A 26,684-nucleotide genomic window follows, 5' to 3' on the forward strand; every position below is an offset into this window, starting at 1 on the left:
ACACAAAGTAGTTACCACTTATCATACCAAGAAGAAAATGGCGGTAAATTCAAGGAGAGATTCGAAGAGAAGTGAATTTCCTTTACCTCAATTTGAGGAAACTTTTCCAATTGTGTTCCAGTGTAAAAATTGTAATAATATACTCGGCGATTCTTGCGCATGGGTTTCTTCTGACCGAGATCTTGAGATGATCTGCATAAACAGTAAGTGGTTTCTATGTTAACGTTATTAGCATTATTCTTATTTCCTTCATGATATTATTGTGGTTGTCTTGTGAACTCTTATCAAAGGAAGCTCTTTGAATTCCTAGAGATTTACAAATGAGTATAATTTTTTTTGACATAATACTTCTTTTGTGACGAGAATCAAGTTGTTAACTTCATTAATTCCTGCAATGCAGAAGGTCACACTCATTGAGGAATAGACTGCAGTTTCTATCGGTTTCCCAGGATATTATGAAATAACTGAGAGACTACGAGCACCCTGATTGGTCAAAAACGTATCGTTTATTGCACCGGTAAACCCATAGAAAATTTAAAGACTCTTTTTAAAGTAACAGAGCGCACTTTATCCGTTTAGCGGCGTATTAATTCACTTGAGACTGGTGGGGGACGGGGAAACAGGAGCCCGAGAGATAACAGCAGTTACATAAACATTTTGTTGTTTTCTGTAGTTTCTTTTATCACTAAAGTGCTGAGCAGCCTTGTATTATTTTACTGAAGGCCTCAGGGTCTGGGCACAAACCAATGTAATATCAAAGTTCCATATGCTTGTTTCTCCTAATAAAATTCACTCTTTTTCTTGTTGACTTCACAAAGTTAATGGGAAATTAACTCAGGGAATGTGCATGAAGGAGAGTTTAGGTCTTACAGCAATACATGCCTAAAGAATGAACTTTCCTGTAGACATTTTCCAAATCAAATAGATGCACATAGTAAATTTACCATCATGCATAGTATTCTGAATGTTTTTTGTTTGTTTGTTTGTTTTTTCTTTCATTTAGAAGTAACACCATTTATATGTTCAGGGGAATGCTTGGAGACTTCGACCACAGAAAGTGATATAGGCAGGTATGCTCTTTGTTTAATAAAATTACAATCATGAAAGTTCTTCAAACATCAAAGTAGCTATCAAAAATCACCATCAAAGATTCTGAGCATGTGGAAAGCAACATGTTGAGTGGCTATGTAACTCAATTTCTTGCCTGAGCCAATAAAGGCTCATTTCTATCACTGTGTGAGAACTCAAAATTTAAATTAAGAATGGATTAAAGAGAATCTTTGGTATTTGTCTCCCAATAATTCACTTATGATGTGGTTCACTTTGATTCGACTGCAATTACTGCTAGTCTTTATCAGGACATGAAGTTGACTGGATATGAGTCACCATATGATTGTGATCAGTTGGTTTTCAACAGTTGTGATTGCTGATCTCTCAACAGTAAACTGTTGCACACCTCTCCTGTTGCCATGTTTCTTGAGTATTGGCATTCAGCCTTCAGGGATTTCTAATCTATGCTATCTGTTGAACGAGTGTGGGTTGTCTAATTTCACCAATATAAATTTTGCTGCATTCACAGTGAATCCTTTAACACATGCCATCTGGTTTAGCCAGATCAGAAGTTTCTTCCAGCCATACAGAAGTGTGAGTGCAGCTTAACTTCCCAACTTAAAACAGCCCGTACGGTTGTTGTTTTGCAGTGCTGGATAGACTAATGACATGAGTAAAACTTCATTGGTCGGTTTCCTAATCAAAACAAGAAGGTTAACTAGTGGAGAGTCTCGCCACATCTACTTACCATTGTCTTCTCAGAAGATCAATAGGGAAGCCAATGCCTTGGTTTAGCTTATCAGTTTGTCTTGAAATAAGAGGATAGTGGTCCACTCAAGAATACAGAATACTATTTGGCTTTTCTATCAATACCCCTGGAGGGGACCCTAATGAGATTCACATGGCTGAACTGTTATCAATCTACATATAAAGACTCTCTTTTTCACTCTCTCTTCAGTACCTAAGTTTTTGGAGGTGTTTCTTCAAGTTGTGCCCCTATCTTCCTCTAGTCAGAATACCAAAAGTGTAAAATGTAACTTTCTTGATTCCTCAATAATTCATGTAACATAATCCTTGCTGGTGGAAAGAAGATATAAAATTGCTATTTTGACCTCATTTTCAGCTTCCAAGGAGCTACTTTAAAACTGATAACTATATTGCCTCCAAAATTTACTAATGCCAAAAATTCCTGTATAAATCCTGTATTTGGAATGCCTTGTTTTATGGCTATTTTCAAGCAATTATGTTACTCTTTGGAATCTCCAAATGCAATTAAAAGTCACTTCTTGTATGATATAGCCACTTGTCAATAGCAGAGAGAAAACTATATGGTTTCTGGAGTATACTTCTCCTTTAAATATCTACTTGTTACCTTACCTTTTTTTTCCTCATTTATTACATAAACTTTCAGTGAAGGTTTATGAGATGTAAATGAGAGAAAAAAAAGGTAAGGTAGCAAGTCGGCCACTGCCTTATCACACTATCTAGTAGTAACAATTGTCTTAAATTCTTGTGCTTATTGTGATTCTTTGCGATTCCCACTTCTAGAAAACACACAATTTTGTTTTGCTGACAAATATTGCTTCCTTAAGCTTTATACACTCTAACATTACAATACTTATTCTCCCTACTATTCCCCATACCTTTCCAAAAGTACTGACTGGAAGAATTTGTTTAACAATCAAGAGCTGAGCAGTTGTTGATCATTTGCTTTAATCTCTTGACCTTAATATTTGATTGATGGGTAATATGAGGAGAAATTACATGCTAGACACTCTTAAGGGTTAAAGGTTGATCAATTTTGCTAATAATTGGTGTGCTTAAATCTTCTAGCACATTTATCCCTTTACACTGTAAGTCCTGCAGTTCACCTATTGGTCGCATCTACCAGACCACTCCAAAAGAACTGGACCATTTACGGTAGGCCTCTATTACAGATTGAAGAGTTGTATTTTTACCTGTAATAAGGTACAATTTAAATTTTTTATTGTTTCTTGAATTAGGAACAAAACCAAATCTTAAAATGAAAATTAAGGGGCTGTTTCACCCTTTTTCCTTAATTTTTAAAAACTTGTATGATAGTGATGGCCCAATTGAGACTTTGACAGATGAAGGTAGACAGTTGCGAGTATTCTTCATTCAATTATCTTTGTGTATAAAGTAGCCTAGCTAAAGAATCCCACCAGTCTCTGTTTCTTTTAATTTTTTTTGACAATGTTTACTAGGATCTTTGGATAAGAAACCTCAGAACTTAAGGTGACTTCCAATTCTTAAGCAAAAACAAAAAATTATTAGAGGGTTTATAATATCATTTCTTTTTTTCATTTACCATGTCTGTGACCACCACTGAATCCCATGAATCTAAGAGCTGTCATATGGTGCCACATCCAATACTCAGTAGCTCAAGGAACATGGTATCATCTATGTGGATGGCATGGCTCTATTCAAAACGAAGCCATGATCGTGTTTGGCTTTAAATTGGCTCCATGAAGGTTTTTTTTCTTCGGATATCAACGTAATTCTTGACAATTATCGCCTTCTACTATGTGAACTATCCCTCTTATAGTGATCGGCCAATCTTTTGCTTTTTGAGCTTTTTGCATGGTCCAATCACACGTGATAATTGGGAAAAGTATTTTTTGGTCCTCTTCAATATTCCTTTCTTCGTTCCTCAAATGTGCCTGATATTTTTTTCATATACTTTAGGTGAGTGCATGCTGCGATAGAAGTATACGTAACATCTATATAACTTAAAGAGGTTGAAAAGAGGACACCTAGAACTCAGTAAATGATTACAGTACAGCTCCCATGAGTAATTCCAACGCCCTCGTTTCGAGTTGATCACAGACATGAAAATTATCATTACGTTAGAGCTGAAATATCATGAATAAGTTATTTCTTTCGTTTTGACTCTGTCTTTTAAGGTTACTTCCCACCTTTGCAGCTGTCCTTCGGGAAAAATTCGTACGTGCGCTAGTTTTCGCGTAATAACAGCAGTTTACGATAAAAATATAATTTAAGCGACTTCTCTTTAAAGGAAGTGTCAGGAGCCTGTAAGGCGTGAAACGACGGAAGGTTCTGCGGTTGAATTTATCGGATATCGGATGCTGCAACACGAGCTAATTTGCTTCACAGTTTTACTTACAAAGCATCAATCAACAAAAGTGTGCTAGGCTTTTTCGATATTCTGATTGGTTGTCTAGATATCAGCAGCTAAAGTTAGAGTAGCTAAAAATATTCGAGGCGTGTTGCGTTAATGGACGCCACGGGACAGATATCAAAATTTCCCAACACACTCTCGTTTGTCATTATTCCTGGAATGTTTTGGCGAAATTTGACAAAAATCGGTCAAATCTATATACCCTATAAATTCGTTCTAAGTGGTTGTATTTTCCCCCCCAAAATCAAATACGAGATTTTAACTCCTAGAAGTTTACAAACAACTCGCGCCACTCAAGGAGATTATTACGACTCCTGAAACCGCAAACCAATGGGACAACGGGACCTCCTCGCGTCAATGACGATGGATCAAGATTTCTCTCGAAAAGTAACCCTTTTCAGATAAGTTTTTTCTATCTCGATCGCTCATTGAAGCGTTGAGGAGGAAGACACAATAATGAGAAAAGTTGCCAACGGCAAAGGAAAAAACCCGCGGCAAAAATGAAAAACCAGAAAATGTGCTGAGAAGCAAGACAACGAATCGACAATGTTTTTGTATCAAGGCTGGTACTTGCATTAAGGAAAGGAAACGTCTTTTTTAACATTATGTATGGCAAACTTTGGAATGGCGGCGACCTCTTTGGTCGAAATCTGGATGCCAACGTGGAGCTCCACCAGCACCAGTCACAAAATTTTTTATTTTCTCGAAAGAATGGTACTCTCTCTTTCTTCTTCGGGCCTGTTTTTTTTTTTGGTTTGTTTTTTTTTTACCCAGGATTTTCTTCCTCTTTTGATTTTTCCACGAGCAAAGATTTTTCCAGAAGGAGAGCTTCCACGTGTGAATTTTGTTAAGTGCGCAATGTAAACGAAATATGGAAATGACATGAAAAAGGAGCCCCGAGATGAGCGGTTGCCGCGAAAATTGCTCTAGGGAATTCTCCCCTTTCCGTTATTATGGCACCTTCCGGACTTATTAACTTTTTTTTATAAAAATACGTTTCTCTAAATAACTTGGGTGCTTTTTAATATTTCAGAAAAATTATTTTATGGAAACGCATCGAGGATAGATGCTCCTCACATATATCTGCAACAGAACACCTAACCACATTCGACGACATCCTTCGCCTTAATGGTTATCCAGAGAACAGTATAGAGCAAACAAAACGCCCACAAAACCCCCAACAAAACCCTCAACCTACCAACACAGGTCATACTTTAAGATCTCCTTCATTTCTGAATGACTCAATCACAAGATCACTAACATTTTTAGAAAAGAAAACATCCCGGTACGCATTGCCCACAAATCCTTCAAGCTCAGACAAGCCCTATCCCACACCCAAGGAGCGCAAATGCACTAGAGACAAATGCCCTATCTCTAACGACGTCTTCACGACGTAATGCAGTATACCAGCTTACGTGCAACAGTTGCGATCAATAATACATTGGTAGCACGGCACGCTTCATCCACGACCGCGTAAAAGAACATCTCAATAATGAAAACTCGTCTATGAAAAAACATATTTATTCCTGCTAGAACAAAGACTGAAAAGGTATTGATGTCAAGATTAGTACGAGCGAAAACGACCTAGCTGATCTACGCCTTTATGAAACATTTTACATTAGAAAGTGCAAGCCCACACTCAATTTCCGGGAAGAATGTAGTGAATTCGTAGAGCTTCTATTTTAGTATTTTATTTTATAGACCATTCTTTAGCGCTTTTAGAGGTCCTTTGTCTAGAGACAGTCCATCATTAGAGCCTTGTGTTCCATTCACAGTTTATTTCTATACTTTTCATACGTAAGTCACATATTTTACACATTTCACCTACACTTTCTTTGCATATATATATAGCGCGCCCGGAATATTTTCTCATCCCTGATGATCCCGTTGATCGGCCAAAGCTTGGATTTTAGATTTTACTTTTTAACAGCAGTTTTAACCCTTATTAGAACAGTTTTATATTTTTATTATGCTGCTGAAGGGCAACATGAACAGATTGAGTTAGGCTAATTGTTTGAATTCAGTTTAGTCGAATAAAAGAAAAATCGATTTTTTTCGGCCACTGAAGGTGGGAAGTAACCTTAACTTGCTGACAAAGGTTGGACAACTCAGTATGTGATTTGGAGACTGTGTTTTTAATAAACAATGCAGGATTCTTAGAGATGCATGGAGTTCCTTAAATACACGTGATAAGCGCCGATAACTGAAAAGAAAACAGGAAAGGGAGGGATGTTGCATCAACGTCCCTGTATTTTTATTTATTTCCACCCAAATGACTTACTTGTTGTTATTTCATGTACTGAAACCGACTTCACCACCCTTAGAGTTTTGGTTTTGGGTGAGTCTAATTCAGAAGTCATGGAAAAATGCAAACAAGAATTTTTTGGAATGGCTTCAATTCACTTGACAACATTTGACACTCTTTAGGGAATTGAAGGAATTCTTTCGTGCAAATTTTGTAAACATTTGGTTGACAGCCAGGGATAAAAGTCAGATGGTAGTTTTATATGCTATTGAATTGCTATTTAGTTTTTTGATTTTTTTTCTTTTAAAACGTTATTGAAATTAGCTGTACATATGTGTATTATATTCATCCTTCAGGAATCTTTATTGCTTGGATATGGAGTATACTAGAAGGTAATTGGTACTTGAAAAATAATAGTAGGTGGTGTGGGGGTATAACCAAACAAACCAACCAATAAACAGTAACAGTCATTTAAGGTTCGTAAATACCACCTACAATCATGTGGAAATTCTTAGTTGTGTGAACACAGATGTAGCTCTGGTCCCTTGAAATTTAGTTCTCGAAATTGCACCAAATAAAATAGAATTAATGAGCCTCGCCAAGAATGCAAAATTTAAAACCTATTTTGCTATTTACTTGAACTAGCATTTTTCAGTTTACCTGAATGCGGTCAGGCCATCAATACCCTCTCTGTACTGTATCACAGTTCAACCCATACTGTGATAAGTTGGGCATGTAAAATGTAATTCGAATCTTGCCATCTCCCTTTTCCTTTGCCCCGCACATGGATGGGAGACTACGTAAGTTATCTCATTCACCCAAGAATTACCCCTAATATTATGATATTTCATGGTCGTTAGCATCGGAAGTAGATGTCTCTAAATTGGCGACCTGTGTGCGGCAGTGATTTAGCCAGCGGTAACATTTTCACTACTTTGTGTTAATGGTTCAAAGTCAAAGCGAGATAAAAATTTGCATAGAGGAGCTACTGGAAAATTTGCCCCGCTCCATTTTTTGTTCCCACTAAATGTTGTTCGGTTGGTTATATGGTGATGGCTGAGGTAGTTTTTCTTTTAGCTATCAGGTTGGTTCTGTGGATGGGATGCAGACTTTGCCGGCAGAAGAAGTTCTTGACCTACCAACAGCTAAAGGGCTTCAGCAAGGAATTCACAAGGTACATTTATACTTCCTGTATACATAAACGGCGACAGCTTCATCAGTCACTTTTCATTAATATTAACGATTCTACATCCTGGAGGGCACCACTAGGGGATATTATGGAGTAGGCTGGCTCATGATACACTTTTAAAAGAAGGCTGTGAAGACTGCATATGGCAACTGAGATAACACAATCTTAATAGCACTGAAAAGAACCAGAGTTTGTATGATAATGCTATAAGGTAGCTTTGCAGATTTGTCTCGCATGCAAAACAGAAAACCTGCTGTATCCTACATATTTATGAGAGCCCTGTTCCACAAGAGAAAGGTGATTCAAGAATATAGTGAATAATTGACGCCCAACCACTAATTAAATGTTAACAAATAATCATTCTAATAATAACAACAATAGTAATGACGATGATAACAAAATTAATAGTAATGACAACTTTTAGGAGCTAGCTCAAGAACTTCACTGTTCCTCTGTCGGTCTATCCTTAGGCTCCAATAATGATTAAAATAGCCTTCTGTTAATTTTTATTTCCCAAATAAATCATCGTATAATTTCATTGCAATTCTATTTTTGTGAGACTTTTGTTTCGTACAAAAAGGCATTCCTCGTTGTGAATATTCCGCCGAATGGCGTCACCCTGTTGAACTCAACGTATCGTATTTCGGACCTTGCTCGCTTCGCAAATTTAGCAGCTTTTTGAGCATTTGTCGCTGATTGAAATGGTAAAATGATCTCTTTTCGAATGAATAAAATTTTCCTTCAAAGTTTCCACGATGTGCAGATCAAACCCATTCAGATATTTTTGCAAGGAAAAAGTTTTTTTTTTCAATTACGTGCCGGAGACACCACTGTGAAATTATTTAGGGATGTTTATTGTGGTCACCGTTAGAACTGAAAAAATTATATCTTCGGATCTACTTGGAATAATTCGCTGATTGAAACGGTAAAAGGCTCTGTCTTAAAAGAGAAAATTTCTCCTCTAAATTTTCATGATGCGCCGATCACTCCTTTTATGATATCTGCGATGTAAAGCTTTCTTTTTTTCACGCGCCATTCTGAAATGGTTGTGAGATGTTTATCGCCTTCTGTAGTACACTACGAGACAAACAATAAGTAGCACCGAAAAACAGTGTAACATTCTGTAACAATCGAAGCGATTCGTAGAAATCTTCACTAGGCGTTGAACGACCAAAGATATTCCGAAACAAACAAAAGCCAAGGGCGTGGAATATCTGGTAAAACTCGGCCGACTTCGTTGTTAGACGAAGAGGTCGTTCGTATTCTATTGTTACCCTCACTCACTGAACGAGACAACATTAAGGCTTCGCCTCCATAGGAGGCAGAAGCCATAAAAACTGGTGAGTTGTCACTCAAGTTTAACGGACTCTTGGTTTAGTTACAGTTCTGTCTATAGAGTGAATTCGTATAACTGGTTGGTTATATGCTGACGAGTTTTTTTTACTAAATTACAGCGAGAAAACAATTAGGAACAGTTGTGAACACTTGAATAACTTATGGATGCCCAAACAGGTCACAACTCACAAGAGTATTAGAAGCAAACTCATTCAGGTTATATGAATTCACTATTTTGATTTGTTCTTTATAGAGCGAACCGTTATGTTTTCCAAGAGATAAGAATCCCCGTGGTGCTTTTATCAAAGAAACAACAAGCTTTGTACTCAAATAGATCAATCATTCTATTTTAGCAACATTTGTCGGGTTGAACACATGCATATGTTTATCCACCAGATCGAAAGTGTCCTGCTCATGTTGGAAGAGAGGTTGACATTACTGGAAAATGAAGTTCGTAGCAACAAGGTAAATATGGAGGATAACGAGACAAATTTCACCACGAAAGGTTACAACGGTGTAAGTGAAACACATAAGGAGAACCAGACTAAGAAAGCGAACAGAAAGAGAAGAAAGTAAACTGCATACAATCTATAGCTGGCTCGAGTATGTGTGACTACCTTAGTTAGGTTAGATTTTAACAGAATTCATATATGCTCTTTACCAGCTGACCTTGTTACTACTTAAACTGTAACTGTTCATATATTAATTATGTCGATCTCGGTTTTCTCTGTTCACCTTTATTAGAGTAATGTAAGTGTTAGTTCTAATGCGGCATGCACTCACCTATGAGGAAAAAATATCAAGCTACTGAATCAAAAAAATTTAAAAAAAATAAAGAATAGTGAAAATTTGATGAAATTAAGAAACAGCTCTTCGAGGCATAATGAAATTTCCTGTTGTTACATTGCTTGCCCTCAAAGTGTGAGGTAGTTTAGTGAATCGTGGCGTTGACTGAGAATCTTTCCGTTGTTGAACAATGACACTTATTAATTAAAAACATGTTCCGGGTTTCCACAATGGTACATGTATGATCAATCATTGCGTGGTATGGGAGGGCTATCATTAAGAAAATTAATAATGGGAGTAGATTCTATAACAGTACCAAAGGTGAGGTTTGGGACAGGAAATGTGGAGTGGATCAAAGAGGATCTTGCAAACATAATTGTGGTTCGACTAACCCTTGGAAAAAAGTTCGTGTCTCCGTGTAAGGTAACAATACCCGAGTTATTTACGATGTTTAGTGTCGATGCGTGATCATTTCTAAGTTGATTTATATTACAAAATTTTACACTAAAACTAACTGCTAAAGGACTAACCATGCACTTAGCTAGACGGAGTTGCGCTATGATTAAAAGAATTAAATGAAAGTGCAAACATAGTTAAAAAAAAGTGATCAAAGACTAAGTGATGTCTAGACGATACTACAGAAGTGGCACATGATCAGCTTAACATGGGCTTAAGCTCCATGAGCCTTTATACTGTGCTCCTTGAAACTCTTTACTCAGGGAACCATGACATCTCTCAAAAACGCCCCTCCGTCTCCCTCAAGAATGCTGGTTCCCAGGTCACAGAAGTTCAGATCTATGGCTAGTTTGTAGCGCATTCTAACATCAGTAACAAATCCCAAGAGCCTTTTCATATTAACTGCTGCTTGAGATGTGCGTGCATTTTCACTTTTGTACCTAAGGAAAATTTACAACTATTAGTTCCTAGAAAACCATTCTTTTAGTAAAGGAAGGAAAACCATTTTCATCCCCACCGCCGTATTTTGACTCTCTTACCCCCTGACTAGTGTTGCAGTCTGTCTTCTCCGATCAGACAACGTTGAATAATGTAAGGTGAGTATTGAAGCGAACTCTGGTTGAAAATTTCAAATTCGAATTTCACGAAAAGAAGCGGATTGCTTTCTTAAAAGCTGTTAGTCACTCGACAGGGTTTATGATTGTGTTACTTACTTGGTAACGACATCAACAAAAAGACTGTTGGCGAGAGGCATGGCGGAGCTCATGTCTTGAAGGTAATTGAAGTTGCCTTTCATCACTACTTGATTATAAATAGCATCAACCCACAAGGAAATGTCACGCTTTTTATACGCATCAGCGACTAGAAGAGACTGGGCACAAAAAGAGTATTCGAATTAGAAACAGAGTATCAGTAAGTTAGAGTACCAGGTGTAACTACCAACTATTCAACCAACTTGAGTTGAATGTTGGTATTATTAAATAACTCATCATAAAAGCACAAACATCATGTGAAGATAGACGGTTACCATGAACACATGGACAATCCATGTTTAAGAGACAGGACATAAATCGTCAATCTATGGACAGCTGTTAACTAAATAAATGCCAATAACTGTCATTACAAATAAAAACAATTTGCGATGCAAACACTTCTGACCTGAAAAAAATGGGTGTGATGGGCGAGGAATTTCTTTAAAGCAACATCGTTCAAATTTACTACTGTGACTCCAGAGGAAAGAAACTGGATCTGTAGGTGAACCAATCTTGCATTCTTAAGACAGGTCTGTGAATGTCGCCAGCAGTTCTCCTAATGAGTACAAGAAAGGAAACCTAGATTACCAACCTTGTTTTTTCTGTAGAGATTAGGATTACAGGTGAGAATGGGAGAATAAACATAGGAGAATCATTCGCTAAGGTTTGGAGTCAACACGCCCATTCCTTTTTTGACTCCAGCCCCAACAACAAACGCACAGACAGGAAAAAAAGATTACTATCTCACTGATATAATGATTGTCACCGGCGTGTTACCCACTTACCTTAGCATAGTTATCCGAAGCGTAGCAGAAGGATTTCATAATGGAATTAAGTTTGACGAAAACTTCTGCAGCTCCTGGAGCATTTTAATAAAGGTCGCGAAAGCCAAATTAGTCGAGAACACAGATTTGATAACAAATACAGAATGACATAGGCATAACTTATTCTTTAAAAATTAACGGCGAAAGGGAAACGGCATAAACTTGCAAATTAGGTGACTACTGTTACGGTATTTGTTTAATGTAATGACCACAAAGCCGATCAGAATTTAAATTTTGAATAAAGTAAAGCTGGATCCAACTGCGAAAATAACTTAAAGAGTGCGGAACATTAATTTATGTTTACATATCTTTATTTTGTAGGCTGATTTTGATTTTAGATCATCTACTAGGGTCCAAAAGACTTCACTTCAGTCTATTTAATGCGGAGTACATGTATTCCAGTTTGAATACTTAAATTATTTTAAGCTTCACCTCCTTGATTTAACGAAAAGTAAACGTACATGCTGGCCGTCCAAATTCTTCACACTGGACTCTCCACTGCGCGTACCTTTTCAATTTCTTGTTCATTCTAGAGTGAGCATGCGCATTTATAGTTCCAGTTGCCAGCAATTGCCAGTAATTGTCGTGTCTCATGACACATGACAATATAACAACTCTTCTTCATTGACACACGACAATATGAAAACTCTTCACATTGTCTGTTGATGAACTAAGACCGAAATGATACGAGGAGCATATATATAATTTAGTGAATCTTAAGATCAAGCCCACCTTTCTCAGCATTTCCCTGACCGTGTTTCTTACCTAGAACAAAGAAAAAGAGGGTCATAAGGGGGGCTCAAAACATACATTTTTTTCAATGGTTTAACATATAATACCCACCCGGATATTTTGTGAGTTTCATGAGTAGCAAATTTTCTGCTCGTATTATATGTTAAACCATAGAATAAAAGATTTACCATTCCACTCTTATTTCATTTTCTAGTATTTTGGCTTTATTTTTCGAAATACTTCCCGCGGCCTTATCACAGCATTGTGACGATCACATATTAGTAGCACAAAAGATGGAAACAAAACAGACAAAACCATCAAATTGTTCTTTGCGATCCTTAAAAGAACCTGATACACATAAAAGATTGTTTCTTAGTCGACCCTAAATTAGGAAAAACTTAAAATAAAAGTTTGGATCAATGAGTGCCGCCATTTGTTAAACTATGTAATATCATTCCACATGTTGCCCGTTCCGTTGCCCTGATATGGTAAAATGGGGTAGTAGTGAAATAATTAAGTTTCTTAACGCTTAATTCCCCACATAGATATCAGGAGCTGCACTTTAATGAGAAAATTAATCATTGAGGGTGAAAAATAAGAAAGTTGCCTTCCATTTACCTATTATAGGAAGTAAAAAAAGAAGCGTAAGGTACTGAACATAGGATTTTTCAATTCCAAAAAGGGAAAGAGCCTCATCCATTGTAACATACCATGGCTTTCCCTTTGGAAGTTTGTAAAATGATGCTTTGTTTCAAATATTTGTTTTTTCGATATTTGTTACCTGGTCATCGTTTGGCAACCACATTTTGAAATGTTGCCTTTCAAACATTTGTAACGTTATCCTTATGGGGCGCAAACGTAAAACTTAGCTATTTCCTGAAAAGCAATATCCTCTTTTGACCCTTCGAAACAGTTTCCAGTGTTCTTGACGAAGCACATTTCAAACAAAATTACTTCAATAAGCCAATAACCAAGTCCACTTGACAACCAAGTATATCGTGTATCAAGGGAAAGTACCTGGGAAACAATTTCCTAAACTAGCCAGTTGTTTGACGGCGGTGTCCTCCAAAGTCTGAGCAATTTCACGGTACATGCGAAAGTGATGCGCCACCAGAGAAAACTTATCTGTATCCTCCGGATGTTGTTTTCTTAAGTAATCAAGAAGTGCAACTTTCAGCTTATTTTCCTGAAGTAAAAAACAGCAACAAACAAATATTGATGGAGCGTAATAGACATGGAAAAAAGAAACAAGAGAACATATGCAAAAGACGCCAATAAGCTATAAACCGCACTAAGAGTGTTTTAAGTCTGGTTCTAAGTCTGTTTTTTGGAAATTGATTTGTTAATTAAACGGGAATGTGATGGCTTGTGAGGCTAAAAAGAGCTTTTGTCAACTGTGATTTGTCAGCTTCGATTCGTCGTGTCAGTGAAGTTCTGTGTTTATTTCAAAGGAAGAAAATCAAAGAACTTTAATTCTCTTTGGTGTTTCTACTTCTTTGGGTTTACACTTTCATCCAATTTGTAGACAAGTCTTTGGGGACGCTTACAGTGACTCAGAATAACGCAATATTTTTATTGACGTAAATTCTCACGTAGGTAAGTGCAGTCAGTTTGAGAGAGATGGTTACAGTTGTATTATTAAAAGACGTGTTACCTTGTCAATTCCTTTCCGACATAGAAGTTCAAAGTGCTCGTGCTCAAAGAGTGTGTCAATGATGTAAGACATCTCATTGAACCTTCCGATACCCGTGAGCAAACGAACCTATGAAAAAGGAAAACTGTCTCTACAAAGATAATTTAGTTTTATCAACTGGTTTGATAACACAAAGTGGTCATCGTAAGCTGAAGTTTCGAGAGCTAGTCTTTCGTCAGAGAAATGGCTAACGCTCGAAACATCAGCTTTGTAACTCTTTACGGTGGCCAATTTACGTTACCAACCCGGTTGATGATGCTAAATTACCCTGTTATACTCTCCCGTGGACGCAGCAACACAGTTTCTTTAGAAACTTACTCCCCTTATTCATTTGTATTACAAAGAATATTCCTTCATTGGCCATACATAATCAGTGGAAGTATCAGTAGACGTTTTAAGTACTGAAACACGTTACCATGAGCATGTAATCTCTGGATTCAGTCAAAGCAGTTGTTAGTACTCGTCCATGTCGCAGAACTGCTGCAATACCCTCCATGTTACAGGCTAAAGTGTGACATTGATGGGCGCGAACCAGTAATTCCACTTTCAAGCTCAGTGCTGTAGAAAGACAGAATTATATGTGCAAACTTCGAGATACAACACATTTATACACAGAACTACTACATATCGGGCACATTACTGAAATACTGATATCACCATTATGGCCTAATCCTTTCTAAGAAGCTAAAATCACGAATAGCAAACAATTAGAACGATCCATAGATGAGAGTTTGCCCGATACACGTAACACCCAGCACTTTTTTTTGTCGTGTTGCTCTGAAAATCCGATGCTGTGGATTATGCCACTGGGGGAAAGAAAAACACTGGTTTTTTGGGGATACGATCTGCCATAGTATCCAAGATAATATTAATTAACATCAATAACTGGCATTGCCATTAACACTTTCCGGAGACGCTAAAGACGCACTCTTTTACAAATTTCACATCGTAGATCGTAGTGCGCATTGTGGTTCTTTTCAGACTGTACATCTTCTCTAAATCTCATCAGAAAGAGCACAGCAAGACCGGCCAACAATCTTTTAAACAATCTGACCTCGAGAATGGTAAACCAATGAGTCGTAAACCAATTTCAATTAATTGGCCGTGGCATGCAGACGCTAAAGAAGAATGGGTACTTAGAGTGCAAGGAAAGACTTGAATACAAAGTTCATTTGGTTTTAAATGATGTAGTGATAAATGATAATGACTGATTAAAAATTGTTTGCCAATCTTTCATGACTCTGATAGCCTGTCAAACATGAAAAGAAGGAAAAAAGATTATATACCTCCAGTACGGATGGTTGCTGGTGCATGTTCGTTGATTAAGGTTGTAACCTCATCTAAGAGTCGAGTGCCCAGCACGGAATAGTCGGGACACAAGCGAATCATGTGACTTATGTCTTCACAAGACGGTGCTGCATTTACGGTTAAGTCACTGTATTCTTTCCCTGAAATGTCTGAATACAACACCATATTATGGATTTGAACCACAAAACTTGTCCATTGAATACATATCACTCCTTTTAGTTTTATCTAAAACGTCAATTCTCCAACCAAGAGAGAGAGACAAGTTTGAAACCCATTATAAAAACACTGCTCTATAAATTTCATTTGGATTTCTGTCTCTTTCTGCAGGATAAAAAGAGAAACGGTACGTGACCAGCTTGAAGAACATTAAAACAATTTTCTTACTCCTGCAAAGCTAACTGAATAATTAAACAAGTAGGCATTTGAAACGAATGAAAACAGACAGACAATACAAAAAATATACCTTCACCAGTGCAGTGAACGATGAGAGAGTTCAAGATGATACTGGCCAAAAATTCAGTTACCTAATTGGATAAAATGTTGCAGTTGTCAGAGATTAAGCCCGCACAATAATAGAACTGCAAACTGGATAATACACAAATATTTTCATCAAATATTTTGATGTTTTATAAAATTGCGCTAAAAATTTATTACTTTATAAACTTTTTTTATTCATCATAATCATTTCTGAGCCTCAAACAGAAACCTTTAATTTATATGACTATTCAACTGGTTATCTACCAACCACTCAATACACATTCAACTCCAACTTCCAATTCTTCACACCCAAGTTATTATGATTAGGAAGATTTAATGTTAAGTTGTCGACAAACTCAACTGGGATATCATGTCTCAGCATAGCAACTCAAAATGTTACCTCTACAGAATCAAGTTGAACGGCTTTAATATAACCCTCCATCATTTTATAGCGGCTGTCAAATCCAGAAAGTAACAACGAATGGAGCACCTTCAGGGGCTTCTTTTTCACAATTTCCTCGTAATCTTGCCCTAGTGTCTGGAATAGATGATAACTAACTCGGTAAACTCAGAAAATTGAACAACAGATATCAAAGGCTGACTGAAAGGGAATTATAAAAAAAATTTGTGTCAAAAAAGTACAATTCAGCTAACTTTTCCTGAAAAAATGATGGCGCCCAGACTTGAGATGAAACGACTTTTAAGCACAGTGTGAGAAACAAATCAAGACACTTGAAATATTACACGTAATAGTACAAAAAATAGTTTGACCGGGTATTTGCCGTTCGGACAATTTCTATATTCATGTAATGGCTGTAAGACTTGTAGAGGACAGTGATCAAACGCACCAGAAATGCTTTGTATGTTGTTCTTGTACCTGAAAATAGCAAATGTTTGTGATTTCAAGAGTTTAGTGATGGACAGGCATCTGAGCGCAAAGAATGATATAGGAGGGATGGCCAATTTTGGTCGATTTCGGACAAGTCCGGTGCTGAGCCGCTCTTCACCAAAAAATCACTAATGGGGCAGACCAGTTAAAAACCATCCACCTAGTACAGTGAAAGCCCCAGGTTTCTTTTAACACAATCTCGCTTGAAATAAGTCGAAAACCTTTAGAGTTAGTCCTCCAATCAAGAAATCCCGCCATCAAAGCTCGATAGATACGTAACTGGACTTTCGTGCCAGCTAAAATGGCCAGGCTGATTGTTCGATCAGTCGGGGTACGAGCAATCTTCCAGTTGATCGTTCTTTCTTGTCATTGTATTATGTGCTAAGCTGGGCATCTGTTGCCAAACCGTTAAAATAACTAATGATTACAAAGTACTTAAGTATTATCAAAAACTTCAACAAAATGGCTCTTACCAGCCCAATTTGAGAGTGAAAGCTTCAAGCCTTTGTTATTGGACAGTAGGCGTCATATGTGCACATTATTGCCACACATTTCATCAACTGAGTTAAATACTGTTTCTTTTAAATAAAAATTTTGTCATAGTTTTGATTAATTGATCATATATACTCATATATACTCTAACTTAACATGTGTTACTCCCACTTCACGGTTGTCCAATTTTGTTAGTCACCCGTATGAATACAGACCAAACTGGATCCTTTCAGTCCTATTACCATTACTAGTTGCTTTACAAAATAAAATTTGTTAGGGCTCAAGAATCAACAGCCAAACGTCAATGAATGCAGAGGAGTGCTTCAGACTTGTACATCTTACTGGTAAAGGAAAACCTTTAGGTTGGCGGTATTTGACACTTTGACCTATTTATCCGACTTGGAAAACATCGAACGTCCTTCAGTTGAACCGATTGTTTTGGAATGTTGGCGTCTAACAGATTATTTGAAAGAGACAAATATCATTTCCTAGTCACGAGAAAGTTTATTGGGAATTCGCCACATGAAATTCTACGTCAGAAAACGGTGGCACGTTAGGTGGCTCTTACTGACATTAAGTTTGATTTTGCGGACAGCATTGTTAAACTCCGGCAACGAGCAAAGTAAGTCCAAAACGTCTATCTTCCCTGAGTCATTAACGAAAACATACATTGAAATGTCTTCGCATCATTCACAAATGTTTTTTTAGAAAACATTTTTCTTCGTCTAGTTTTTTACTATTTTTCTCTTCATTCAAAGTTTCACTTTATTCTTGGTCCTGTCCCTTGTTCCTCCTGTTCCTTCACTGTTCTCCCGAAACGTTGGCTGTGGGTGATTTACTCTCACAAAGTGTTTTAAAATTGGTTCATATAACCTCTATTTTTTTTAAGAAAAAGAAAAAAAAAGAAGAAGCAGCGCTTGAATGCCGTTTTGCTTTATTCCAAATTTACATTATAAATAGTCAGCGAGTGGGCTTTACGAGAGAGAAGAGTGCACGTTACATAAGCAACAGGTACAAGCCATAAAATAAATATCTTACCTGTGCAACTTTGTAGCAGGTGATGACACAGGAACAACACCTCTTTCCCTGCTTACTGTGAAAAGCCAGGCTTTCCATGGTAGTGATGATATCTTCAACTTTGACCCAATCAGATGAAGAAACGGAGTCGTGACGCTCGTTTGGAGTCTTTTCCGTGAAAGACGATGAGAAAATAAAACTACCAGACCGTGTGAATGGGCTAGCTCTTCCAAGGCTTTCACGTCTCTGAGCATTTCTGGTGAGAAGGCTTTTTACATGGACATCTAAGGTGTCCATGGAACGTGTTCCTTGAGCCAAGTGAATGCAAGACTAATGCAGAGTTAAGACAGGTATGTTAATACAAGCCCTAACGAATATAAACCTCTTTGTCTTTTAAGTATTTAGTGTGGCTGTAATCCATTTGTGAAAGTTTTAGAAGTGCATGAAACTATTTCTATATGTCAATTTCAAGATTTGCTAACAATAGAAATCGCACTGAAACGAGGAGCATGGGGGAGGGGGGAGCTGTGCCCTCCATCTCCTTCCTTCCCCCCCCCCCCCCGCTGCCTCACCGGTATATATTATGTCATGATCAAATGGGAAATGTCTGGCAATAGAAAACATTGAAATATTGTTTAGAGAAGAAGTTTCCACGTTATGACAGGGCGTTAAGTATATTTTAACATGTTTGCTATTGGACCAAAGAGCATAGTCGTACCTCGAGTTTCCCACCAGAACCTCCTACCAACAGCACCTCCTTTAACCCCCTCCCTTTATCTACCACCCTAGACCTTGTAGAATGTTTCACTCGCAAGAAGATGAATGTCTACGTTTATCTTTTAGAAGAGGCTATTAGTTCTTTACCCTCACTGTGTTATAATGTTATGTAAGATATATCAACACAAGAGTTAAACAATAGCTCGTTGTTGTTTCCTTTTTCGTTCAATTATGAACTTAATTGGCTGACATTACCTTGTGGAAACCCCTCAAGTGAACTACTCATGACACAGAAAACAGCAACCAATAACAAAAGGAGAGAGCTTCTCTAGAATCATTTGCTGAAGACAAGGATGTAAGGACTTTTAACACTGTTAGCCAGCTAAGCCAGCACAAGAAAGATTGATTTTAAATTAACATTTCCTTCTTCTCGCTGATAAGTTGACAATGAAAGGTCTTACCATGACCACGTCTAATGCTAAACAACTGTGATTGAATAAACTTGCAAGCCATTGCGCCTGGCTCACATGACAATGTTCCAACAGGCAACCGATGATATTTTCCAACGCTCGGATTTCCTATCAAACCAAATCAAAACAACGGGAAAAGTAAGTAGGTACTTAATTCACCGCCAAGATACCAAATTCTTCAGAAAATTGGAAAATAATGAAAATAAGCTCAAAAGTTGCAGCAGTTTGTGGCAGAATAAAAGGCAAAAAAAAGGAAAGGTTGATGAATCCTAAACATAAATAAAATGCATTTTTAAAATGTCCACACAAATCGTCAATAAACCATAACAATGTTGAAAAAAAAAAAAGGTATTGATGCACATCTCTTTAGTATAAATTTTTCTGTAACCTTGTCGGTTTCCAGTGGACATTCACCGTGAAGTTGTCCTTCGGCAGTATCCTCTTGTATTAGTTCTTTCAAATCAACAGCTTTGAGAGGAATCAAAACTTTGCTGTTTGTTTTGACTTCGCTTGATAATTCCAGTTCCATTTCGTGCGAAAGAAATTCTAGATGGCTAACAGATCTGGTTAAACTGCCCTAAAAGGGGAAAAAGAGCATGAATGTAATAAGGCACAAAAGAGTTTGACCACTTTCACTTTTTGGAACTCATCCACAGAGCATGCGTTTAAGGAAATTCTTTAGCTCAAGAATAAGCACCATAGGTTCGCAAAGTTATACTTCCGAGCATATAAGGACCTGTCAGAGCAATTGGTCCACCCTTGAATGCCCCTTCCTCTCTCTGGTCTATTTGTAGTACCCACATGATATTCTCCTTCAAAGATAAGTTATCTCCAGTTATTGAACACCGATACAATTTGCAAGTTCTTCTCTCTATAAATGAGTCTGAGATTTTTTTATAAAGTCAGTTCGCTGCACAATCCGATCTTTCCACTAAAGAAGCAAGATTGTTTTGCAATATGTATACTGTTAAAGAGACTGTAAGAGTAAGTTTTTAGAAATTTCTCTACATGCGTACAGGAACTTTCTACTGTCATAGCATGTAACTTTCTTCAAAATTCTACTGGGTTATGTAGTTATGATGTCATACTACCAAAGACTTGTGTTGTAAGCTTCTGGAATGTTCTAAAATACTTTGTAAATGTACAAAGAAAAAAAGGACTTTTATTAGCAGTGACCAATTGCCTGGAATGCTATACCGAGAGAGTTACTGTGATACACTTCAGAGATCTTCAGAGATTGTGCATTCCAGGGGAATTTGAGACAATTGAGAGATTGTGTCAGTGGCGAAATAAGTTATAGTCTTTAGTGGGCTTAAGTGAGTTTAATAAGAATAATTACTGCCAGTAGTGCGTTTAGGAGTCGCTCCTTAATAAGAATATTATGAGTTGTTTAATAAAGTTGTTTGGTTTGTAGGAGTATAGTGTTCTGTCTGTCTACTCTATTAAGGTAGATGTAAAGAAAAAGGTGCACTCTAAAGTTAGTGTGAGGAATGACTTTACCGTGTTCACTGATGTGACTTCGTTTAAGAACTTTTATGATCCCAAGGTTTGAAAACACTCACAGGAAAATCCTACATACTGTTTTAAATTTCAACTGTATTTGGGCTTAAATAAGTTTTCAATATGTTTAGCCATATGTCTAAAACTAAGAAATAATCGCAAAATATTTTACGGACATATGCAGCGTGAGTTTCCTCTAACAATTATTATGGCTTGTATCACAGTCCTTGTGTAATTCATTTGAGATTTTATACCTCTTTCTCAATCTCTGCTCGTATCTTATACAGCCAGCGTTTCTTTTGAAGATCTTCCAGCTCCACCAATGGTCTTGGTTGCTGGTTAGAGGAGGGATTTGAAAACCACTTCACAGCTATCCCAACAAGCATAGCGCGTTCACTAAATGACAATTCAGTATCGCTAGCTTGGTTCTGCAAGGTAAAGTAATAAATCAGATATTTTTATCCACCGACTTTGGCCATTTTAACTTCGGCCATCCAAACAGTTAGCAGTTCAAAAGATTGGTACAGTTGTATCCTAATACATTCAGAAGTGTTTCCACCCTCCTTTCAGCTCTTCTTAGCTATCTGTTTTAAAATCCATCAGGTCATTTGTAATCATGATAAAAGTTATGGCCCTTGATGAAAAAGTGCAACAAATGGGACGTGATTTAACTGACAGATGACTTCACGCTGTAGTTGAAAGTACTGCACTTGTGTGAGAATCATAAAATATGCCTTACAGACCAAGCGTGATTGCAAAATTTCAGTATTACAGGAATTTTCCTCAAATATACTTTACAATTGTGATTATAAACTCGTCTAATAACACCTATGGACCGATAAGAGCACGCGAAGTGTCTCAACTACTTCTCATGTTAAGTTATGAATTGGAAAATTTCATTTTTTTGCATTCGTGGTCCATAAGGTAAAATTACAAAGAAGGTAATATCCAGCCCCCTTGAAAGAGCACGCTCGGTCAATAACTGACTTTTTCCCACAAGAGCAGTGAATTGAATCACATATTCACAAAACTTATCGCTCCTTTTTCACTTTCATTTTTCTGCATTCAAGATGAACGGATACTTTGTTTGGTGAACCCATTTCTGTAAAGGCTAGCGGAGCAAGACAAAAGAAATGTTGTTCACCTCAAAGAATGAGCCTGCAGTGTCTGCCTTACAACCATTGCCTTTGAAGCACTTTTCTGCTCTGTGCCAGAAAGCCAGTCTTCCCTGCTCTATTTCCCACAACATGGAATTCTTGGCAATTTCTAAGTCAGCATCAACCTACAGCCGAAAAGTAGAAATGAAGGGAAGTGTAAGGTCTGTTGGAGGTGTTGACGTATAACAGACTCAGACTGCTATCATTTTGACTATGTTTAGCATTACTTTGAAGACTTTATCATAAATAACAGGAATGTCAAAAAATTGAAGGATCAATGTGTATTTATTTGATGAACACTTCATTGTGCCTAAAGCAGGATGTGCAGTTACATGACCTAACTCTTTCCAGAATTCACAGTCTTGAAAGGCTGGGTTTAAGAAGTCAAGATCAAATTTTGACTAGTTATAGACCTTGTTGAGCCACCTTTATCCCTGCGAGCCCCTTCTACCAGTAAGCATGTTTTTTTTTCAAAAAGATAAGGAAAAAAATTATGCCATTTTGCATTCAAAGTGTGGTAATGCTACTGAGGTCTTCTCACCTGTTTGATTGTAATGTGATCATTCGACAAGCCCATCAATTCAGCATACCTTCTGGCCTTTGCAAACTGTTTAGTGTTGAGCAGGGAGCCAAGCACTCTTTCCTTCTCAGCTTGGCTGTCAGCTTCATCTCCCTGCTCCACCATTACCTCAAGTCGTATGTTCGTATTTGTGCCGTGAAGAAGTTTACTCACTTCGTGGAGCTCACAATAAGCGGGTACTAAAATACAAATCAAAACAGAACCAGAGTATGTAAACAAAGGGGCTACATATTTATAATATCTGGCTTCAAATCTAATTGTCTCAGATTCAAAAAAGATGTCCTCTTGGAAGTGGATGTATATTCTAATAGAGCTTACCATCCTGTTAGAGCTAGACAATTTTTCATCATTTTCTAACAACTCTAGGTGTGCTTTTTCTTCAAAGAAAAAGGAAACGTTCAGAGGGGCTCAAAGATTTTTTACCCTGTGAATATCATCTCTTGCTTATGCCCTACAAGTTAAGTGATCAAGACAAACCTTTACACTCAAAGTTTCGTCCAAACTTGCTTGCTGCTAGAATTGCAAGTAAATGGCCCTGTTGGTGGGCATTGTCACAGCGTGAGAGCATATGCTTCGTGACTTGACAAGTCAGTTCTTCCAGCCATTTCAAACTTCCAATCTTGAGTGCAGCCTCGTGTTTGTCGGCAATGGCTTTCAATGATAACTACAAAGTGAGTTTATCATTTATCAACACAACTAATTTCAAGTAATAGTAACAACTACTCACATTAGGGAACATGGTGACAAGGGCATTGTCAACGCTTCTAGTTTAAACAGGTAGAATTTTTGAATAATGATGAACTTGAGCACTCATCAAGAAAATAAGCTTCTGAAGCTAGATTAACCTTCGCATATAAGGGTAATCACAACAGTTACCGATAATCTCTTTCTCAAAGTCAAACAGTGCGAAATTTGAGTATCTTATGGATTGAACAACAGAAAAAGTTCACAAATCTAGCTCTGACAAGTAGGTTGAATTAATTCTTGTTGCCTTTAAAGGTACAGAAGTCTAGTCAAGTGCTTCTCATGTGATACTTTGTGCAATCTGGTTTCAGGTTGCGCTCGTTTAGCAAGGATTAGCCATGGTTTGAGTCTTTGCGCTGGCTATCAAGTTCATGGTCTATCGCTTTGGGAGAACTTAATGTCTTTGTTCCCCACCGCGTTAAGTCTCGAAGGTAAGTCACTTCTTTATGATGACGGGGTCCGAAAGACGCCTAAGCAAAATGAAATAAGACTTAGCTTCAGGCAAACTTTATCAAAAAGAAAAACTGGGATTTGGAAGGATCAAGAGGAGAATGAGAGAGAAGATGAGCAACTCAAACAACCAAGCAAGGGTTGATAAAATCTTGTCTGGTCAACTATTTGCAAACACGGCAGGTCAAAAGTCATTGAAGTTCATTGGTTAACTTACGTCGTCTTATATTGCAACATAAGATAACATATTGTTATCTTATGTTGTCTCTTATATGTTATCTTAAATTGGTTATTTTATGTTATCTAACATAAGTGTCATGTTTGTGAAGGTCAAATATAGCACATAGAAAATACAAGTTAGAGATCACTTGAATCCTATGGAAAATTCAGTTTGCTAGTTCTCTGTTTCTAATTTTCACTCTGTTAAACCTGGTTTAACTAAACGTGTTTACCTGGTATGAATGGAACATAAGGTGGAACATGTAAGGAATGAAGGCCTAATTTTGGGCCCGATATGTACTACAAAAATGGCTCATCAATCAAAATTTGAACTACTGACGATTTCCTCTTAAGAATTTACCCATTTTAAGAGGCAAATATCCAGGCTATTCTGTAACCTGAGGATAATAACTGTAGACTCTCATCATATTCTGCACAGTTTATCCAAGAGTTTACCATAGTGTCACTACGATGTTTTACAATTCATCAGAATCTCAAATTTCATGGTTCAATACAATTCTCAGTTCAAAATTCATTGTCATTTAAATACTAATAATATACATGAAACAATTACTCAGTTCTGATTGGTTAAGATAAATGCAGTTTTCAGGTAATTCAGTGCAGAAGAGAGTTAATTCAGTGCAGAGGAGAGTTAATTTAGAGCAAAGAAAGTAACAAACCAGACATTCTGATTGGTCAATAACCAAAGAAACTCACAGATAGCCAATCAAATGCGAGCCTTGGATGTCGCAACAAAATTTGAAAATTTGAAAATTTGCGAGCGAAGCAATGGCCGGCGTTTCAAGTAGGTTTTCTTTCGCCACTGCGGGTGAAAAACAGCTCAAACAACGAAAACACTCTAAAAAGCACTGCTTTAACCCAGCTTAATATTTTGCTCGAGCGATCCAACGCCGAAATGAAAAAACAAACATGGTTAAACCTCGGAGACGACGATTCCATTTCATCGAAAGTGATTCGGACATAGACTGAACAATTCCTTGAACTGTTTAGCCGGACTTTGAACTTTTTTGCGCCTTAAAGATGTGAAGATACCATAGCATATTATCGTTTTGATCGTACGCGGTTGTTTTGACCGAACGCACGGTTTGAATAAATTATTTTTGCACTAGATGCGCGCGCTTTGCTTATGCTTACTTATGATAAGCTATCTCGTATTTTTCATGTATATTATTAACACGTAATCACGTAATTTTCCTCGTGCAATTTGGAATAAACAAGCACCTGTTAATTTTTTCAAAGACCACAAATTGCACTCGCCCTACGGGCTCGTGCAATTTTGTTAGTCTTTAAAAAAATTTACTCGTGCTTATTTATTCCAAATTGCACTGGAAATCATGTGATTACCTATAAAAATTTCACACCTGATTTATTATTACTATTATTATTATTATTATTATTACCACTAATTTTGAGATTTGAGTTTCTTTAAAGTAGTCCAGTGCTAGAAATGTGCTAAGCCACACAAATGTTCGTAATTCAACCTATTTTTAACCTACCTTGCGGTAAGTGTTCTTGAAAGAAGTCAAATATCCTTGACAAGTTTCATAGTCACGGAGCACCAAAAAGGTCTCGTGAAAACGAAAAAAGTTTAGAAGAGGACTGGCCTGAGAAGCAACAATACAAAACATTCTTCAATAAGTATTACTCTGTATTTCCATGGATTTCAAATTCATTCTCGCAACTTCAAACCTAGCCAAGTTTTGTTAAAAAAAAAATCCCCACTACCCTCTCAAGGTTGAGTTGCGGTTTTTTCAGGCCGTCCAATCTTCTTGTTGCCAATACTGAAAAGGAGGAAGTGGGAAATTCTTCCACAACTGTGACAAGGATTGTATCGTTAGTCCTACCTCTTCACACCTCATAAAACAGATTTCAGTTTTGGTCTTTATAGCCAGTCATAAGAGTCATAGCTCACCGGATCAAAGATGTAAAATGCCTTGGCCAGGGTGTGAGCAAGTGTCTCTCTCGTTTCAACAATTGCTAAAATGAGAGCTGTAAGGTCTCCCAGGGTCCAGTCATGCCACTGAAGTTCTGTTGAATTATAACATGCTTTCATTTAATATTTAGTAGATTACAGCAGTGATATTGACTTAAAGCCGGGATTTTAGGTGGTTTGCGATGCAATTCATGGTGGCTTAACTGGCGAATTTTGAAAATCAGTGCGAAGAAGATGACATTAGTGTACAACATTACCAAGAGTCAGTCTTTCAAGAAAAAGAACGACATGATTGAGATTATCTTAGGGTCCCTTTCAACAATTACAACAGGCGTTCCAGACCAATCCATTTAAAAATGACCAAACCTTCACTTATTAAGAATTTTTTTCACTTTACTCGGAGATTTCAAGCATTTTCATCTTTAACATGGATATAGTCTCATCTGGAAAAAGCCTAAGGTTCATCAAAACAGCCAGGACAGTTACAA

At 37.3% G+C, this 26,684-nt stretch overlaps 3 protein-coding genes across 5 annotated transcripts in view; 1 reads left to right on the forward strand and 2 right to left on the reverse strand.

Moving 5' to 3' along the window:
- The window catches only part of LOC131773122 (importin-11), a 54,903-nt gene extending 54,758 nt beyond the window's left edge, over positions 1–145 (reverse strand). Inside the window, exon 1 of the mRNA XM_059089094.2 lies at positions 87–145. The gene's annotated coding sequence lies outside the window, so the exon portion shown is untranslated. The remainder of the gene's footprint in view (positions 1–86) is intronic.
- On the forward strand, positions 15–11,095 carry LOC131773123 (protein Mis18-alpha-like). The gene is made up of 6 exons (XM_059089096.2): positions 15–203; positions 1,004–1,070; positions 2,884–2,970; positions 6,812–6,847; positions 7,533–7,629; positions 9,376–11,095. Exons 1-6 carry the CDS (start codon positions 38–40, stop codon positions 9,553–9,555), a joined length of 633 nt encoding a protein of 210 aa, XP_058945079.1. The 5' UTR covers positions 15–37; the 3' UTR covers positions 9,556–11,095.
- LOC131773121 (spatacsin) overlaps positions 10,481–26,684 on the reverse strand; it is a 43,911-nt gene continuing 27,707 nt past the window's right edge. For 2 of the 3 annotated variants that reach the window (XM_059089092.2, XM_059089091.2), the window contains 20 exons: positions 26,176–26,291; positions 25,760–25,867; positions 23,307–23,493; positions 22,791–23,008; positions 22,237–22,374; positions 21,347–21,520; positions 19,981–20,169; positions 19,584–19,700; positions 18,427–18,735; positions 16,408–16,545; positions 15,994–16,054; positions 15,509–15,679; positions 14,638–14,780; positions 14,184–14,291; positions 13,547–13,715; positions 12,530–12,562; positions 11,759–11,832; positions 11,380–11,529; positions 10,935–11,092; positions 10,481–10,661 (listed from right to left, as the gene is read on the reverse strand). In XM_059089092.2, coding sequence (XP_058945075.2) covers positions 10,481–10,661; positions 10,935–11,092; positions 11,380–11,529; positions 11,759–11,832; positions 12,530–12,562; positions 13,547–13,715; positions 14,184–14,291; positions 14,638–14,780; positions 15,509–15,679; positions 15,994–16,054; positions 16,408–16,545; positions 18,427–18,735; positions 19,584–19,700; positions 19,981–20,169; positions 21,347–21,520; positions 22,237–22,374; positions 22,791–23,008; positions 23,307–23,493; positions 25,760–25,867; positions 26,176–26,291 — 2,942 coding nt within the window. The remainder of the gene's footprint in view (positions 10,662–10,934; positions 11,093–11,379; positions 11,530–11,758; positions 11,833–12,529; positions 12,563–13,546; positions 13,716–14,183; positions 14,292–14,637; positions 14,781–15,508; positions 15,680–15,993; positions 16,055–16,407; positions 16,546–18,426; positions 18,736–19,583; positions 19,701–19,980; positions 20,170–21,346; positions 21,521–22,236; positions 22,375–22,790; positions 23,009–23,306; positions 23,494–25,759; positions 25,868–26,175; positions 26,292–26,684) is intronic. The other variant, XM_059089093.2, reaches the window with a different exon arrangement.

This window comes from Pocillopora verrucosa, chromosome 4, assembly GCF_036669915.1.
Source record: "Pocillopora verrucosa isolate sample1 chromosome 4, ASM3666991v2, whole genome shotgun sequence".
In the NCBI taxonomy this organism is placed as follows: Eukaryota; Metazoa; Cnidaria; class Anthozoa; order Scleractinia; family Pocilloporidae; genus Pocillopora; species Pocillopora verrucosa.